General features: G+C 41.3%; 1 protein-coding gene across 3 annotated transcripts in view; it reads right to left on the reverse strand.

The window, feature by feature from the left end:
* Positions 1-20,000, reverse strand: part of ect2 (epithelial cell transforming 2) — a 334,206-nt gene that overhangs the window by 92,167 nt on the left and 222,039 nt on the right. For 2 of the 3 annotated variants that reach the window (XM_077534329.1, XM_077534331.1), the window contains exons 17-21: positions 19,583-19,679; positions 19,150-19,176; positions 15,826-15,907; positions 8,066-8,144; positions 3,471-3,590 (exon numbers count right to left, since the gene is read on the reverse strand). In XM_077534329.1, the coding sequence (XP_077390455.1) occupies positions 3,471-3,590; positions 8,066-8,144; positions 15,826-15,907; positions 19,150-19,176; positions 19,583-19,679 (405 nt within the window). The remainder of the gene's footprint in view (positions 1-3,470; positions 3,591-8,065; positions 8,145-15,825; positions 15,908-19,149; positions 19,177-19,582; positions 19,680-20,000) is intronic. The other variant, XM_077534330.1, reaches the window with a different exon arrangement.

A 20,000-nucleotide genomic window follows, 5' to 3' on the forward strand; every position in this document is an offset into this window, starting at 1 on the left:
TTTATATTAACTTCCTATAAACAAATTAAAACTTTATATAGTGCGTGTGGTTAATGGAGTGGGAAAGAAAAATGTGACATAAAAGCTTAAATGCAAGGGGAACAGCCATGTCATGTTGTGGGACGGAGCGGTTCCGTCCAAAATGAATGAGCATTACATTACTACAGTGACGCCAGCCGGCACGCATACCACGCAGACAAAAGGACACCAGTCCAACTTCACTTAGTTTTAATAGCAGTTTGGGTGCACACACAGTTGTTCTACTGCAGTTTGAAGTAGTGTTGTTCCGATAACGATACCGATACTGCATTAAAACAGTGGTATCGGTATCGGTGAGTACTCACAAGTAACATGCCGATACCATTAATTCCAACACTAATATAGGATTTTGGATGCAGCATCTTGTGTCTTGCTTGTGCATGACATTCACTGATATGTGACATGTTCACTGCATGCCGATCTAAGATATCCTATTGGCCCCTGAATGCTCTGAACCAATGGCAGGACAGCTTTTTCATGTTGAGGGAAAAAAGCCTTAAGTATCGGTATGGTATCGGTATCGGCCGATACTGCAAAGCTGGGTATCGGAATCAGTATCGGGGGCCAAAAATGGTATCGGAACAACACTAGTTTGAAGCATGCATACATGATACAAATACTCACACTCAGCACTGACAAGACTGCGACACGCAACCGCGCCATTCGGGAAGTCCAAATATGGGCATAGTTTATGAGCTCTTCAATGAGGCTCTTCGCGCGTTTCAGAAATGTTCACGTTTTAATAAATTACGTTTTCCATTATTTTTGAGTGGACAATGTGGGCCCATATTTATAAAAAATGTTTTGAGACTTAATTATGCTTAAATTAAACTGTGATTAAAAATAATAAACTAGGGCTGAATGTAATCGTCTGACACATGATGTACAAGTGGTTTGAATTTTTTTTGTAACATACATACATCATGTAATTTATGATCTCAGTTTTTGGACAGGTGTAATACTGGTTTGGCTGTCATGTGCATGTCTGATGTTGTCAAGAGCTTACCGTATATAAATGGACTCAGTTGGGTTTACATTTCACAGCCAATTTTGTCCTGATGGCCTTTGTGTTCATTTCATTGTACATGGTTATGACAACATAATGCAGTCAGTCTTTGAATAGACCTCACAGATATAGCTTATAAGAGAAAATTTATATATGCGTTAATTTCATAACAATGAAATGTGCATGTAGTGCTTCTTGCAGTCTTATTGGTCCAACCATACGCCACGCACGGCGGCATTTCACTGTGGAGACAGTAAATTAACATGAAAACGCTGCGGGAAAACGAATATTTTCAAGTTTGGTCGGCTTAGTGGGGAGCAACGTAAGATGGCTACCGGTGGCTTCACTTCTCGCTATGGTGATATAAGTTGCATTGTGAGTCTGTATATAATAAGTCCATGGATGTCGCTCACCGTAATCCATGGTTTGCTCAAGAAGTTTGCGTGAATGCACAGTCACACGGAAAATTAGAGGGAACATTGTCTTCTACCATGGGTAAGTTCTTTTTGTGTTTAGTGTTATTTTGTCATGCTCGGTTTTTTTTCTTCTTTTAAATATCCGACTCATGTCAAGCTATGTAGCAGGGCTCGACAGTGCGAGCATTTCACTCGCAAATGCGGGTAACTTTCAAGTGTGTGCTGGTGAAAATGCATAGATGCTCCCTCTGCACTAATGTTTAAAACGTACATTCGAAAGTCGTCGTGTCCTCCGCTGGCTCTCCCGTAGCAACAAGAGCGTGTCACCATGCGCCGACTCAATCCAATAGTATTTGAGTGAAACAAGACCCGCTGCAATGTGATTGGCTGGCTACTTCCTGATCGGCACAGCATAGTGTAGACGCGCACCGCGCAGACTCCAATTTACCAGCAAACATTTATAATATGGCGCTTTCCATCGGACCGGTTCCACACGGAAGCGGCATTTTGGTTTTCATAACAAGAGTAAGAGCTCTGCGCCATGCTCTACTTGTTTTGTTTACGTTTCAGTAGCATCGCTCTTCAAGCTACTTCCGTGTTTACAGAGAGCTTAGCAAAGTAGCGCTCAGAGACGCTTCACTCCCCAGCTGTTGTAAACATAATGCAAAGACATTACGCACCTTTTTGCGGGGGCCCGGGCTCGTGACACGGCACGGGATAGTATGTGCGCGCGCGTAACAGCGAATGTCAACATGCAGCTGAAGACAGTAGCAGAAGCCCGTGCCGTACATCTCGGTATTTCCCTTGGCTATCGAGTCCTCTCGGTGCACTTGTATGTCCCGGTGTTGGTAATGCGCGCGACCCAAAAGAATAACTCCCGTGACGATCCAATGCATGGATTCAAACTTCACACAGGTATGTCCCACAGCCAACACACCAGCTAAGCTAAAAGCACATCTCTTTTTTTCCTGTCAATATACACAACTAGCATGACAAGCTGATACAAAAACTAAGACGTGCCCGCAATTATGTCATCAAACTCAAAATGAACCACAGCAAAAAACAGATATACATTAACCAAAAATGAATGTGATGGCAAAAGAAAAACAAAAAATTTGATGAAAAGGGAAGGTCACTTTTGGCAATATTTTTTGGATATATTAAGTGGTTTTAAAATGTGTTTGATGGATTTATTGTTCCATAAGGTGGCTCCATATTTCTTTTGGCTGGACAGTCAGTCTATTTCATGTCTCAAATTTTTATGTTTCTGAAATACTTCACTGTGCACATATTGTTTTTTGTCTTTTTAAAGGTTAAATATTTATATTTCATATTATCAACCTTTTGTTTTCCTGATCCTAATTTTGAATAGAAAAAAACCCCAATTATAACTGTCAATAACGACTAATAAATATTTAAACTGATACACTTTTCAGTCATATCGCCCAGCCCTTTGTTGGGGTCGATTTAAATAATTTATTCAATATATGAAAATATAGAAGACATTTTTGTTGTTTTTTTTAACACGTTTGAAGATACTATAAAAATATGTGGTGTCTTAAGATTAATGTCTACAAGCAACCAATGTCACTATAAGTTTTGAATATTTAAATGAATTGTATGTTTCGATAGCCACTGCTGTTGCAGGCAAACCTCGTGTTCCAATCAAATATTTAGCAAATATATAGAGTTGCGTATGCCTAAGGTCATGCGACACCTCCACAGAAAATGGTGCGACCAAATCCTGTGCTGTGCGAGCAACTAAAAATGTTACTCACACCAGTGCTAGTAGTGGAAAAGTTAGTGTAAGCCCTGTGTAGCTAATATTTTGGCCCGATGTCAGTTGGGTTTATATTTTTGAGGTTTGTGTGATAATCCAGAAATGTTGAAGACTGTTGGATAGACAAAGAAATCGGTACAATAGTCTTGTCCATAGAGTATAAACAAATTACACACTTCAAAAGCCCAGGACAAAAACAACAAGCAAAAAAAAAAAATAAAAAAATCACCTCGAGACAATCATTGAAGAGGAAGAGTGTGACATGTTCACCACGGTCACATGGTTGGTCTCCAAGCGCGATTGTTTCCACTTTGGAAACCAGACTGCGGTGGGAGGATAGCAAATTGGCCTGTACAGAGAAGGACATGACATTGAAAAGTCAAATGGACAACCAACAGAGTAAAGCTGGATGATTCACAAACTAGTTCATTACAGTATTAAAAATAAGTAGACTCTTCCAAAGACAGAGATCCAACCGCAGATGCACACTCTGATAGCATCATATTTAAATGATTGGCTGCTAGGGTGTACCCCGCTTACTGCCCCATGACAGCTGGGATACGGGGTTGATGGATGTATGATGAATGAAAAATGATTAAGGGTGTGGGAGTTTAACACCTCACCTTGTACCGTGTTACTGGTGTATTTTTTAGTGTCTAAAGTGGTAGAGACATTTCTCGTGTGGAGGTTTTTTGGTTTCAAGGGGTAAGATATGATAAAGCAGATTGTGGTCAGATAATACTGATGCGGTCGCGTATTGTTTTGCCAAGATACAATCCGCGGTGGTCATTTTGCCATCACTGGCAACTCACAACCTAGTTGAGGTGACTTTGTGTTGGTGACTGTTCGATAAGTGGTCTCGACGAGACGGCTTGCACGTTGCGACCGCGCAGTGGCCTAAATGTGCACATTTGTGTTATTCGTAACCGCTTGTAAATGTCTACAAGCATTCACGGCATATCAGAGACATTCTTGGCAAAATAACGCTCACAGGAATGTTGCCCCTTACGGCAAAATAACCACTGGCTAAACAATCGTAAACAACCCTAGAACATAGTCTCTGCAGTAATGTTATGCTACTTTTTCTTACAGTAAAACATTATGCCACTTTTCCACATATTAATAGTTCTCCAATGTAGGTTGGGTACCGAAGATGGTACTTTTTGTCGTATGGACCAATTTGGGTCGGTACTTCCGAGCTCTGATTCACATAAAATTAAATGGTGCCATGTTTCGGTTCTGAAGCACGTCGTTTTAAATTGTGACTGTGCAGGGGTATGTGAGTTGACAATTTTCCCGGGTGCACTTCAACGCAACAGTGTGGCGGCCATCTTGGCCAATTAATAGGTATGCCTGGGATTCTCGCACCACCTCCCACACAGAGTGGTGGCCATCTTGGCCAATTGATGAGGTACGCCTAGGATTCTCACGCCACTGGCCGCCATTGGCCAATTGATTAAGTACACCCAGGACTCTCGGCTCCTGCTGCATAGAGCAGCGGCCATATTGGCCAATTAATTAGGTACGCCAGGGACTCTCACCAGAAAATTATCTGACCTGAACAGGAAGTGACCCGATTTCAACAGGAAGTGACCTGAAAGTGACCTAAAATCAACAGGAAGTGAGCCTGAACTGACCTAAAATCAATACGAAGTGACCTGATTTCAACAGGAAGTGACCCAGAAGTCACCTGATTTCAACAGGAAGTGACCCAGAACTGACCTAAAATCAATAAGAAGTGACCTGAATTCAATAGGAAGTGTCCTGGAAGTGGCCTAAAATCAAAAGGAAGTGACCTGATTTCAACAGGAAGTGACCCAGAACTGACCTGATTTCAACAGGAAGTGCTCTGATTTAACAGGACGTGACCTGATTTCAACAGGAAGTGACCTGAATTTCAACAGGAAGTGACCTGGAAATGACCTAAAATCTCTAAAAAGCTCGGACGATGGCCTTGCCTGCTAATGGAATTGACTTTCCATTGATACTTTAACAGTTCATGAAAATTTCAGGTTCATATCTTTTTCCTAAGGTACTGGTTGCTATGGACATTTGAAAGATGCAAGTACCAAAACTTTAAACCCCTTTTTCTCAAAACTAGGGATACCTTCTATCTTCCAACATTAAAATTGCTGAAACTTTGTCAATTTTTGAGGTACATCCATGTATTATATATCATTTTAAAGGAAATTAAGTGCAGAATTTGAATATATCAATATCTCAATTTAAATTTTTGGCACATATGGACCCTTTGGCCACAGCCGGTCACACACACGCACATAATATAGATATAAGATATTATGTTACCCGCTCCAGCAAAAAGGTCCGCATGTCGGGAGGCTCAATCAAGAGATATGGCCGATATTTGACAGTTGGACATTTTTTGTCCATTTTGAGATTTCTCCACAAATAGCTTCCTTGGGGTCTCTAGTTTCATTTCCAAGCAGCACAAAAGTCAAAATTGTAATAGAAGGGTATGAAAATAAGCAATGATTAGACAGTATGCCTCGTAACTAGGGGGCATGTTTTTAGGCTGCGAGCTAGCTAGCTAGCATTGCGTCTTGCACACCTTTTTAAAAACAACCCGACTTTCCCAGCCTCAGACGTAATTCACTACTGATTTATATAAATATTGTGAGGATAAGCGAATCTGCTAATGGATGGATGGATGGACATAGCAACCAGAAAAAAAGTCGAAACAAACCAGTCAGCACGTAAGTGAACATAACAGTCATCCTACCGAATACAGCAGAAGCTATGTTGTCATCGGTCCGGTTACCGGCGAATTGTCATCCGAACAGACAGAGATATACTCCAGGATCGTTTTCTTTATGAATCGCTGTCTACTTTTAATTCAAATGACTAAATTCACACACTTGACTAAACCATGTCGAACTCGAACGAGAGATGCAGCCACGAGAGATATCCCCACGGAGTAATCTGCTCCTCTACTCAGACCACATCAGTTAAAGGTTGTGACATGCACCACTGCCTTGTATGCAATGTAAACTAATGTAATAATGTATCGTAAATAGTGTTGTTCCGATACCGATACTGGTATCGGCAGAGGCACCGATACTGCATTAAAACAGTGGCATCGGTATCGGTGACTACTCACAAGTAACATGCCGATACCATTAATTCCAAAGCTAATATAGAATTTTAGATGCAGCGTCATGTCTTGCTCGTGCACGACATTCACTGATCTGTGACATGCTCACTGCATGCCAGTCTAAGATATCCTATTGGCCCTTGAATGCTCTGAACCAATGGCAGGACAGCTTTTTCATCTTGAGGAAAAAAAAAAAACCTTAGGTATCGGTATGGTATCGGCCGAAACTTCAAAGCGAATCGGTATCGGGGGCCAAAAAACGGTATTGGAACAACAGTAATCGTAAATACAAATGTAATGGTTTGATCGCTTGTCGATGTTGTCTATTTCATACGATGCCGGAAACGCTGCTCGGCAGTGTGGTGCTGCGCCACGAGGTGGCGCTCCTTTTCTTTGTATAGAAGTAGTTTCCTTTTCCTTCTTTGGCGAGGAATGTTTTGTTTTGTATGCCATGAGTGGGACGTGTAACACGCGCGGTGGTGTCGAGCCCACACCTTTTCTTTTCCTTTTGTTTCTTTAGAATAAATGTTTACTAGTGGTTTTCAATTGCTCTTCCTTTTTTTTTTTTTTGCTGTCCCGCTGCGCCGTCCATGGCGCCAACTCGGCCTCCGCGTATTACAGTGCACAGTCCACTGTTTCTTGGATGCTACACATTCAATCAATGACGACCAAACTTTTGGAATCCGAGGGGGAAGATGATTTCGAGACAGAAGGGACGATAGAATACAACATTGTCCAACCCGATGTGTTTGATCCGATTAGGACGTCGGGAGTTTCTCAATGACGATGACGAAGATGTGGAAAGTGTCACGGAGGAAGCCACAATATAGCAGAGCGGATCGGAAATATAGGCCGGTATGTTTGAGCAATTACATACAGAACAGAAACAGAAGTGCACAAGCAACCTCAACTTTCTGTAGCACTAAAGCGTGAAAGACGTCAACAGGCGGCTACGTAGTGCTAATGGGAATAACAGTAATGCGTCGGCTGTTGATGAAAAGTTAACGTGGTGACAACCTTTAGCTGCATTTCCATTCATAAAAAATATCGGATGCACAGTACGAAACAACAAAGGTAGCACTAAATCCTCAAAATGATCATTACAAAGCCTGAGTGCTTGGTTGGCGAGCATAACTCACCATGTTTTCTTCCTTGCCAATTGACTTTTCATATCACTGGTCATGTAGTTTTTTTTTCCCCCCTTTGGAAAGCTAAAGAAGCTCCCGTCACTCCCTTGACCATTAGTGCAACCAAATGAGACACGATAAACCGTCGTTGAACTGGAAAACAACTCAACAAGCGCATACAACCGAACGTATTTATTCTTATTATTTTATTATTATTTTTTATGTAACCACTCACTCATACACTCACACACAAGCTTACTTCATGCAAGCTACATGGGGTCTCCCAGGCGGAGGAGCGAACCCGCACATAAAAACCAAACGCTGCTGTAGCGACTTTGTCGTCTATGACGTCACGGCTCCGGAAACACCCGAAGACGCCAGGACGCTAGATTCAAATCTTCGAGGACGCCTTCTGACTTGTATTTATTGATTAAACTGCTTTACAGCTACAATATAACCACTTTGTAATGAAAATTATGCTTTGTAAAGGTGTTCTAAAGGTTTCAAGATTAACATGGAAATGTGTGAAATCTGACCTTTAAAGTAGCACCATGTAAAGACAAAAGAGATTATGAACAAACTTACAGGACATCCGTCAACTTCATAAACAACTTCAAAGATCTGCTTCTGACCATCTGTCTTCCGCTTGTCCTCGTTAATGTGACTGGAGGAAAATACATTAAAGTACAGTTACTATCATGGAATCAAATTTTAATGCCACAAATGTTACATGGATATTATACATGCATTTAGTGTCTCAATATAGAGACTGAAACTACACCAAGCCAAAAACCCAAAACATTAATAAAGGCAGTGGAATCATGGATGACAAAACATGGGCTTCAATTTATTTCTTTATTATTATTTATTGTATTTTTAAAGACAAAGTAACATTAGGCAGGGGAAGATGATAAAATAAAAATTTACAGGGGGACCCAAAAAAAGGTAACTTTTTTAAACAATCCAATAAAACCAAGAGTGATAGAAGAAAAATGTTTTATTCATGTAGCAATGGAAACCTGAAAATATGCCATTTAAGAAACAATGTTGGAATTTTCAATTTAAAAAAACAAAACAAAAACGTCCTGTTGATGAAATCCTCCTTTACGAATCCATTGAAATCTGCTGTTGAGATTCCTCATTGACCGCTGCAACATCTTAGCTGGGATAGCTGAGATTCCATCGTTGTTTGATTGTAAATGGCATGTTTTAATGCTTCAATTAGTATGTATGTTAGTATCACTCTTAATTTTATTGGATTGTTAAAAAGTTCCCGTTTTTTTTTGGGTCACCGTGTATATGTTCCCTGCTGATAACCAGTGTTGGGAAAGGTACTTCCAAAATGTAACATATTCCACATTACTAGCTACTTGCATTTGAAAGTAGCTTTTTTTTTTTTTTTTTTTTTTTTACAATATTACCGTCTGTGTTGAGTAATGAGTTACTCAAGTTTAAGTTACTTTTTAAAGACCTTTTTTTTTTTTTAAATGGGGGATTAATTTACTTAATTGGGATTTTAAGATTTTAAAAAGAAAATAAAAAATTTGCAACAGCTCATAAAGTTAACTTGAGGACCTTTTACTATATAGCGTGTGCCGTGTGGTATAATGTTAATTAAATATTTTGACTCTGGTGCAACATTGATTGCCTTTGATTCATATTTGTATCAAGGTGTATTTTTTTTTTCCAAATATAAATATTGGAACTGATATTTGGTATGGTAAATAAATAGTCCAAGACTGTACACCATAAATAAAATTATCAACATGCTCAAATTAATTTACATACACACGCGCACCCCCCCCACATATATGTATGTATGTATGTTAGGGGTGGGAATCTCTGACATGAGGCCGATTCGATATGTATCTCGATACACAAGTTGCGATTCGATTGAAAAACGATTATATTTCAGAACAGAACGGTTCGATACGGTTCGATTAAGTTTGGGACCGATACAATTTTCGATTCGATACAATTAATTTCAATATTCAAAACTTATAGTGACATTTGTTGCTTGTAAACATTAATCTTAAAACACCACAAATTTTTACAGTATCTACAAATGTGTAAAAAAAGAACAACAACAATGTCTTATATATTTTTATATATTGAATCAATTATTTAAATGAACCGGAACAAAGGGCTGGGCGATATGACTGAAAAATGTATCAGTTTAAATATTTATTAGTTGTTATTGACAGTTATAATTGTTTTTTGTTTTTGTTTTTTATAATTCAAAATCAGGATCAGGAAAACAAAAGGCTGATAATTCAATTTGAAATATAAATATTTAACCTTTAAAAAGACACCAACACAATTAAACAGAATATGTCCACATTGTGAAGTATTTCAGAAACATAAATTTAAGACATGAAATAAACCTACCGTCCAGCCAAAAGAAATATGAAGCCACCTTATGGAACAATAAATCTATCAAACACATTTTAACAACTTAATATATCCAAAAATATTTCCAAAAGTGCCCTAACCTTTTTATCAACAATTTCTGTTTTTCACAATTTTTGTTTTTCTTTGCCATCACATTCATTTTTGGTTAATGTATGACATCTTTTTTGTTTTTTTAATCTGAGACACGATGATGACCACGGAATCACTACTGTTTTGTTTTTTGGGCTGTCGTTCATTTTGAGTTTGATGACGTAATTGCGGGCACGTCTCAGTTCCCTGCTGCTCATGCTAGTTGTGTACATTGACAGGGAGCCACAAACTGAGAAATGAGATACTTGCAGTGTGCTTTTATCATAGCTGGTGTGTTGGCTGTGGGACATACCTGTGTCGTTTGAATCCATGCATTGGATCGTCACGGGCGTTATTCTTTTTGGCTCGCGCGCAGTACCAACGCCGGCCCGGGACATACAAGTGCACCGAGAGGACTTGATAGCAATGGGAAATACCAAGATGTACGGCACCGGCTTCTGCTAACTGTCTCCACTGTTGCATGTTGTCACTCGTTGTGCGCGCGCGCGCCGTGTCGCGAGCACGGCGTTGACGGTAGGCTCCCCCCCAAGGTGCGTAACGTCTTTGCATTATGTTTACAACATCCGGGGAATGAAGCGTCTCTGAGTGCTACTTTGCTAGCTCTCTGTAAACACGGAAGTAGCTTGAATAGTGCTGCTACTGAAATGTAAACAAAACAAGTAGAGCACGGTGCAGAACTCTTGCTATTGTTATGAAAACCATAAAGCCTCACTCGCAACCGATTCACAGCAACGCGATATCCGGTCCACAGCTTTACAAGCAATGTATCTAAGGATTCCCGGCGGATTTTGTATCGGTTGACAATTCTGCTACCGATACGGCCGTTTAGCTCCCCTTGACGACCGATGGTTCGGTCGAATCGTTTTTTTGTCCCACCCCTAATGTATGTATGTATATATATATGTATATATATATGTATATATATATATATATATATATATATATATATTATTATATATATATGTATATATATATATATATATATATTAGAGATGTCAAACGATTACATTTTTTAATCAGATTAATCACATCTTAAAATTTTGATTAATCATGATTAATCGCTTAATTAAAAAGGCTTTTTATCAACATTTTTTGCCCGCCAAATTTAAAATGCACCTCATATGTGTTAATTTTTTCGGACGTCTCATCCTCCTCTTTTTCAAATCAGTTAATTACTTGCATATTTTAAAGTGGAAAAAAATGAACCCAATAGTTTGACATGAACAAATATTCTGAATGTCACATGCAAACATTTATTAAATGCTTCACTTTAATGCATGTTATGTTTATTGTTCAAACACAACCTGTGCTACCTTTAACGTAGCCATCCGCTGTCAAGCAAAAGGATCATCTGCAGTCAAAATTAATAGTGTGATTAATCTGCGTTAATGCATGATTAATGCGATAATTTTTGTGATTAATTAATTAGTTAACGTTTTAACTTTGACAGCACAAATATATATATATATATATATATATATATATATATATATATATATATATATATATATATATATATATATAGATACATATATATATGTATGTGTGTGTGTGTGTGTGTGTGTGTGTATATATATACACACACACACCCCCACACACCCACACACCCACTAATTAATCACGTATTAACGCATATTATTACCGTGGAGCAGTCCCAGTTCGATATTGTGGAGTGAATCACAATATCAAGCTGGATATTGCCAGGTTAATCTTCTGCTCTTGCAGAGAACCAAAGGGGGCAGTGAGTGGAGTCCTTGGAGGCAAAGAGATCGACCGTCGCCTTGCCAAAAAGATTCTAAATGGAGCTCACCACCTCTGGGTGGAGACGAGAATCCCCGGAGGCTGACGACGGTGGGAGAGAGAATCCGCAGCCTGGTTGACAATGCCCAGGAGAAACACGGCCCGTAGGCTGGCAAGGCGGGGGGCGGTCCATCAAAGAAGCCGCTGTGAGGCCCGTAGCAATGGGGCTCATGTCGTACCGCCCTGATGATTGATGTGATATACGGGGAGGTGTTGTCCGAGCGTATCAGAATCAGCAGCGATCTGTCCCCAGCTGACCACAGGCCTTGAGTCGTCCTGTGTTGCCAAACTGCGCCCCACCCGCTCATACTGGCATCAATGGCGACAACTTTGCGGCGGGCTGGCACCACACACAGCGGGACCCCTGCTGACAGAAAAGACCGGCTTCCCCAGGGTCCAAGCGCAAGCATGAAGCGACACACGGAATCGTCGTCGACAATCCAGCAGCACGTCGAGACGGAAACTGATCAGCCACCGTTGCAATGGACGCAGTGCCAGTTGACCCAGTGGAACAATCACCGTCAGGGACGTTAGCTTGTCCAGCAGTCTAAAAAACAGGACGTAAGGCTGCATCATGTTGGCACATAAGAGAGAGAGGAAGTGCAGAACATCATCCACCCTCTGAGCGGATGGCCGGGCAGTCATGGATGTGGTGTCCAACGACATCCCGATGAACAAAGTCCGCTGGGAGGGAGCGAGAGAGGACTTCTCCAGGTTGACATTGAGTCCAAGTAGTGATACATGACTAAGAAGCATAGATGCGTCTCGGAGTGTCTGAGCATGATATGGTGTGCAGACAGATGAGCCAGTCGTCCAGGTAAGGGAGCACCTTCATGCCGCCCGACTACAGAGGAGCACGGGCCGTATTCACAACACGCGTGAACACCCTGGGAGAGAGTGACAGCCCGAACGGGAGCACCCAGAATTGCCAGTGCCCCCTGCAGGCAAAACGGAGAAACCTCTTGTGCTCAGGAGCAAAAGGGACGTGGAAGTAGTAAGCATCATTCAGATCGATTTAAGTTAGTGTTGTTCCGATACCGATACTGGTATCGGCAGAGGCGCCGATACTGCATTAAAACAGTAGTATCGGTATCGGTGACTACTCACAAGTAACATGCCGATACCATTCATTCCAAAGCTAATATAGGATTTTGGATGCAGCATCTTGTGTCTTGCTCGTCCACGACATTCACTGATAGGTGACTTGTTCACTGCATGCCAATCTAAGATATTTTATTGGCCCTTGAATGCTCTGAACCAATGGCAGGACAGCTTTTTTATGTTGAGGGAAAAAAAAAACTTAGGTATCGGTATGGTATCGGTATCGACCGATACTGCAAAGCTGGGTATCGGTATCGGTATCGGGGCCAAAAAGCGGTATCGGAACAACACTAATTTAAGTGAACCATTCCCTTCGGACTATTGCTTGCAACACGTCTGACTTGTTGAGACCCCTCAGATCTATGATAGGACGGAATCCGCCTCTTTTCTTGGAACGAGGAAGTAGGGGGAGTAGAATCCCACTGGATGTGCTGAGGGATTCACTGCTTCGATAGTGGACTTGGCGAGGAGGGTCACTAGTTCCTGATCTAGAACCAGTACCCTCTCCGGGTTGTCGATGATGGTGTCTCTGACCCGGTTGGAGAGAGGGGGCCCGCCCCCTCCCCCTCCCTGCTCGCTTTGCTGGACCGCGGTTGACGGCTTTCTTTCTTTGGTGGTGGTCCTTATGCATGCCAGATCCGTCGCACCAGCATCTACTGAAACTCAACAGAAGTAGCCTCTCCCTCCCACAGCCCCTTGAATCAGTGGGTGCTGGTGTCTGTGGATCTCACTTTGCTTTATCTATCCTTCCCTCCTTCCTCTCTTTAGTTTTTCCTCTGGTCACTTGAGATCTCAATTTATTGGAAGTTTGAGGCTTCTGGGGTTGGCATAAGACTCTGGTTTTGTAACCACGCAGGAGGGGTTTTGTTGGTGCTGGATTTCACTTTGATGGATTGGATGTACTGGCTTCTATGGATCTCACTCTGCCTTATCGATCCTTCCCTCCTTCCTCTCTTTAGTTTTTCCTCTGGTCTCTTGAGATCTCGCTAAATTTGCTGGAATTTAGAGGCTTCCGGGGTTGGCGTAAGACTTTGATTTTGTAATCATGGGGAAGGCAGGAAGTGTTTGGTCGGTGCTGGATTTCACTTTGATTTATCTTTCTTTTCTCTTTATTTTTTTCTGACCTTTTCTCTGGTCTCCTGACCATTTAAACTTCACGATTCTGGCAAGATTCTGAAGTACCTGGTTAAGGCGAAGGGTAATGGGATATTTATAAGGCTTTAGGTGAATTAATGAGTATAAATTTATAGGTATTTGCACGCACACGCACGCACGCAAACGCACGCACGCACAAAAAAAAAAAAAAAAAAAAAAAAAAAAAGAGCAATGATGATAAGACGTTGAATCGGTAAGACTACCGAATGAACAATTCTGAGCTCTTAAAAAAAAAAAAAAAAAAAAAAGAGAGAGGGGGCCGGCGTCGGAACTGAATCCTGCCCGACTGGATTTAGGGGTCCAGGAGGGACGACGTGTAGAGTGGGCAACCAGGGGCTGACCGGAAGGCACATGGCCAAAGGGACGGACTTTTAGGGCACCCATGATAGATCTCCACAAGGGTCGATGAGCCTCAGATACCCAAGTAGGCCAAAGGTGCTGCACAGTACATGACCAAGGGGCTCCCACAAAGCTTGAAGGAGCATAGGGACTGACAAGGCTAGCAAACTTCAACCTCGTGTCATCAGCCCGGTCTGTACGTTCTAGCGCCTCTATCGTGGCTGAATTGAAAACTTGTCTGGGAATAACAGGGAGGAGACTCAGTTTCCCCCGGGAAGCCTCTACCAAGGGGGACTGAGACAGCCAGACCTGACGCCGTGCCTGGATCAGAAATGACAAACACCGGCCATGCTACCTAGGAAAGGAGAAGCGGGCCTGCGCTTTGATGAGCCCCCGCGACAGGGGAGGGGGGGCCCCAATCCCGCTACCGACGATGACCGCCCCGCCAGCAGCTCCGCCCGGCTGAGGCACAATGTCAACAGCAGCAGCGACGACAGCAGGATGAGCAAAAAGAGAAAATACACAGCGCCGCTGCAGCCAAGGGGGGCAGAGGACAACCGCAGCCCCGATCGACAAGATCACAGGCCACCAGCGACGGACAAGAAGAACAGCGGTATGCAAAGTGAGTCACCCGCACGAGAAGGTCTGAAGAGACACTGTTCCGGTTTCTATCCTCTCTTCTACATGGGGATTGCGTCACCCGGAACAATGGGCCATGTGTCCTTTTATGTATTCTTTTCTCGAGTGTGCGCATGTGCTTAGGGATAGTGCTTGCTGTTTCAGCACCACCATCTGGCGGTTGGGAGGGACGAAATACAACTAAGCTTATGTATGTGCAGTTGGGAGTGGATGCTCGCTATCTGGTTCGTATGGGATTTGAAACACACAATTTGACACCTCTATTACAATCCCTGTCAGAATGTATGTTTGCTCGTAAAATATATGAAGATTGATCTACTAATCTCATAAAAGACGATCGCTGTAAATCCGCAAATACTGCGTCTCGAGCCTACCTGCTACCATCGATGTTTTTTGTCTTCATCAGTAGGACTGCGATAAAAAGCTACGTTTGTTTTACACCCTTTGTTGTCTATTAGTACAACCGACCACACAAGCAGATATGACCATTTTAGAAGATAATCAATTAGATACAGGTCTATACGAGATTCAATGGATTTGTGAGGCAAGTGGTTATTTTGCCGTCCAGTGGTCGGGAGGGTGAATTCCTATTAAGGTGATGTCACGTGCAAATGGTCAATAGTGATCGTGGACTGATCATGTTGCCTTCATGTGAACATGCAGTTTTTTTTTCCCCACCAACCATTCTACGGATCTTGTACCATCCAAACCGTGGTGCTTAATCCATTCAGAACACGGAACAAAGACGATCCATTGTGCCACTAATGCTGCCTGATATCCCAAATCAAAGTGAACATATGGACACTCACGTCATAACTTCTTTTAGAGACTCAATTGCTTTCTCCAGTTTCAGCTTGTCAGGGTTCTCATCTGATGTGTGCTTCTTTATGTCTGCAATGGTAAAAACAAAACAGTAGTTTAAGGAGACATTCTGGTGGAATTGAAGAAATATGATTGGTTTCAAATATCCATTCCAACATTTTTCTACCGCTTTACACTGTTCAGCGTCGCAGCTGACCTGGAGAATATCACAGCGGACTCTAGTCGTGAGGTATGCCACACCCTCGTAACCAAGGGAACATACTGTATTAACGCCGTTTTTACTGGATAAATGGTGGGCATACTTTAAAGTTACTTGAAGCACACTGTTGTATTTATTTCAATTATTAGCACTTTACTGCATGTCTTGAAAAGTGGTTATACTACCAGATAATCCTATTTAATATGGCTATTGGATATTTATTTTCCATTAATCTCTTTTTATTTGTTTGTGTGGTCCATCTAAAATACAGGGTGATTAAAAAAATGAGCCTATTTCATGCTCAAATATTCTATAAAAAATAGCAAAAAATAACATAATAAAAGTATTCTACTAACAGTGAAGTTTCATTTCACAGTGCTCTCAATATGGCCTCCCCTTGCAGCACGAACAACATCAATAGGTGCGTTTCCATTACCCTTTTTCACAAAAATAAAAGCGATATTGTACTATTTCGATAAAGTAAAATTTTGAATTGTCGGTGTTTCCATTGAAGAGCGTTTCGCTTCTGAGGCGCAATTTTCGGAATGTCCCGTCTCGGTCTCGCGAGACCTCGTTGTTCTGTAGGAGGTGCTCATGATGTTTACGGTAGACGGACGCCCGGTATAGTTATATTACTTTAAAAACACTCACGCCTCATCGGGCGGTTTCGGGCATTTAGTGTTGGTGTTGTGTGTGCCTCGGCAGTCGGCAAGCAGTTCTGACACGAAAGCGAGTGGCCCCGTACTTCCTACTTCCTGTAATCCTAAAATGTTGTTGTTCCCATGCAGAAGCTGGGTAAAAAGCGGGTTACAAATTGTTAAAAGTTTCTGATGTTTTCTGCTAAATTAACCAGACATGGCAGGACAGGATCTCAAGCTCTCCTCTCCTTCAACTTTTCGAAGGAGGCTCGCTCGATTACACCTCTCTCTCTTTTGCGCTCATGACGTGCAGTAGCCGATACAAATCACTTCAGCATGTAAAACTAAAATACAAAACCTAAATTAATAAGTCAAAATAAATAGTAATTGCAAGTTGAATGAAAATACACACAAACAAAGTGTTACAGTCCTTTCCGCTTTGACCGAGCGGGTGTCACATGACTACTAATGCTCAAAAAGTGTTTCCATTACACTTTTGCGAAATACTTCTTTTTCGATACGTCTCAAAAACCACCTCATGAGAGCGCAAAAACTTTTTTGCGCTATTTGGGAGTTTTTTCGAAAATCCGGTGTTTCCATTACCAGCTTACTTTTGCGAAACATGCCTTTTGCGCAAAACTGAAGGTCATTGATACGCACCTAATAAGATATGAGAATTCTTCCCAAATACATTGAAGCACATCGGGAACAATTGACTTGATCGCTGTTGTTATTCGATGTATTAAGTGTTCCAGGTCAGTTGGTAATAGTGGAACAAAAACCATCGCTCTGCGACACGCCCAGAGGAAAAAAAATAAATAAATCACAAACTGTGAGGTCAGGAGATCTAGGAGGCCAAGCGCAACGAGCATTTTTTTTCTGTTGCTGCCAGACGCATGAGTCTGTCAGTGTCACGTGACAATTATAGAAAACTGGGAAATCTGATCTTTCAAACACCCACTCCCTCAACCTGTCTTATTTTGCAACAGAACAATAAATTATGAAATGTTGTGTTTGCCATTTTTGAAATGTTGACTCCATGAAGTATCGTGAAAGAGTTTCATTTGTGCGGCATATTCTTCACTTAATTTTCATTTGTGTGCACATTTTAACAGGTAACATTTCTTTTGATGTGTCCAACTGTATGTGTTTGCATTGATTCAATTTTGACCTTAGAATCTCATCTAACATGGGACCAAAAATTCAACATGATGATTGCAAAATTCCTTCCAACCTTGTAATTTTCCACCTCGCCTCTGTTGTAATCCGAGACATGACCCCTGGACCGGAGAGGGAAGGGCATCACAGTATAAGATCCGTGACTCACCCCGCCTACTTCCTATTCTTTCTCTTTTGCTCTTTTTCTTTATTGTCCGTCTGTGTGGTCACCCACGCTAGGCCACACACGGCTGTTGTCTCGCCCAGTTGTGCGCTGCCGAAGCCAGAAGCCAACTGGCCATTTTTGCCCTCTTTAATGGTGAAACGCATGAAAAGCAAGTGCAACTTTACAAACAATCAGATTGTACAAATTGGTGCACCCAATTGGGTTAAGCAATTAGGTTAAATTGTGGTCCCATGTATGCCTGTTTCGGAAGTTCCATCACCTCATTTAAGACCGTTTCTCTTTTCTTGTTTCTTTTTTCTTTGATTCTTTTATCATTTTAGTCCTTGTTCTTCAATAACGAGCAATCTAACATGTTAATTTTTCAAAAAAAATTATCTGATTAAAGTTACTTTCCTAAGTGGCTGTACGTTACAATTTTTTTCTTATCTTGTAATGTATGTATAATTCAGAATTTTGTTGTCAATTTGGAATATAATTTCGAGGAGAAAATGTTTCTCTTGCATTTGGTAGTGTTGAAACATCACATGCCACGTTTTCTCAGCGGAAGACAGCAGGTCACGTGCACGAACATGTTGGAATGGCAAGCGCTAAGAGTCTGGTCAAAACACCTCTCTCATCACGGCGTAAACAATGGAAGAAGCAGGAGGACCTCCACAAACGGGTGCATTTGCTCATTGGAAATACAGCCATTACTTTTTTGTTCAGTAAAGATTAGAAAAACCTCCCAGTACGTTGCAAACATTGTGCTGGCTAAAAAGTCCACATCCAATTCGAGGGAACACTTATCACAGCACAGCGGAATACTAATCGAAACAATGCCGACAGGTAAGGAGACAGTTCTACAGTTCCTTAAGCCCAGATAACCCCACCAACAGATGAAGCTGGCACGCAAACAGATGAAGCTGGATTTTAATAAAAGAACATCAGTTGGTTGGGCAATATGCAGAGGAAATGTGACCTATTGAGTACTGTTGACTCGCCCCTTTCCACCCTTTCCATGCAGTAAAAGAAAAGATCCCTACTAACAAAAATGCTGAGCTGCCCCACAGAGTGTCTCGTCATACTTCGAGAAAGAATATGCCAGAGCAAAAAATAAATTAATTAAAAAAAACAAAAAAAACAAGCCTACCTGCATGACGGTAGTTCAGCTCTGGTACTTCAGAAAATAGAAAATGTTACAGTTACAGTTGCAACCAGCCTACATGTAAATGTTATAGTTACAGTTTGTAACCAGCCTGCAGGTGTAATGTGTTATACTACACCAATTTGGAAACTGGTACTGAGAAGTAACTGATAAGTTACTTTTTGAGTAACTTAGTTACTTTGACAATAAAGTAATCAGTAAAGTAACTAGATTACTTTTTTGAGGAATAATCTTTTTTTTTTCAAGTAATCTGTGACAACACTGGTCATGCATACTAAAAAATGGATTAATGCAAGATGCACACTCAGAAAAAAACATTGGCTGAGAAGTAGACATGCTTGCCACATGAAAAGCTATACTATGGTTGAACATAACATTTCTTAAAGGTACTGAACGTGCACATATGAGTGTGAGTTACCATTTAGAAGTAGAGCAACACTAGGAAGTCTCTGTACAGGTCTGATGAGAAGCTCTACTAGTGCTTGTCGGCCACAGTCTGGCTTGGCCTGGTTGATCTATGTATAAAATTGGAAAATTAACAACATACACATTTACTTTCCACACAAAGTGCAAATGTTGACATGTTGACACAAATCACCAACAAAATAATGCCCCAAAAAGAGGAAATCAATAATTTCAAAGTACAACATTTAATTTAAGTCACTGATTTTACAATGAAAACGAGTGGTTGAAAGTTACTTCAGCGCAGTGAACCACTATGTGCCCCCGTTCCTGATTTCTGATTATATTTTGCTTATTCATCACATTCAAATATTTTGTATCATCAAGCAAAGATGGACACAAGTGTCTCAGGCCAAGTCCAAGTCTGCGGCGTT

The sequence above is a fragment of the Festucalex cinctus genome, chromosome 10 (assembly GCF_051991245.1).
Source record: "Festucalex cinctus isolate MCC-2025b chromosome 10, RoL_Fcin_1.0, whole genome shotgun sequence".
NCBI classification, from domain to species: Eukaryota; Metazoa; Chordata; class Actinopteri; order Syngnathiformes; family Syngnathidae; genus Festucalex; species Festucalex cinctus.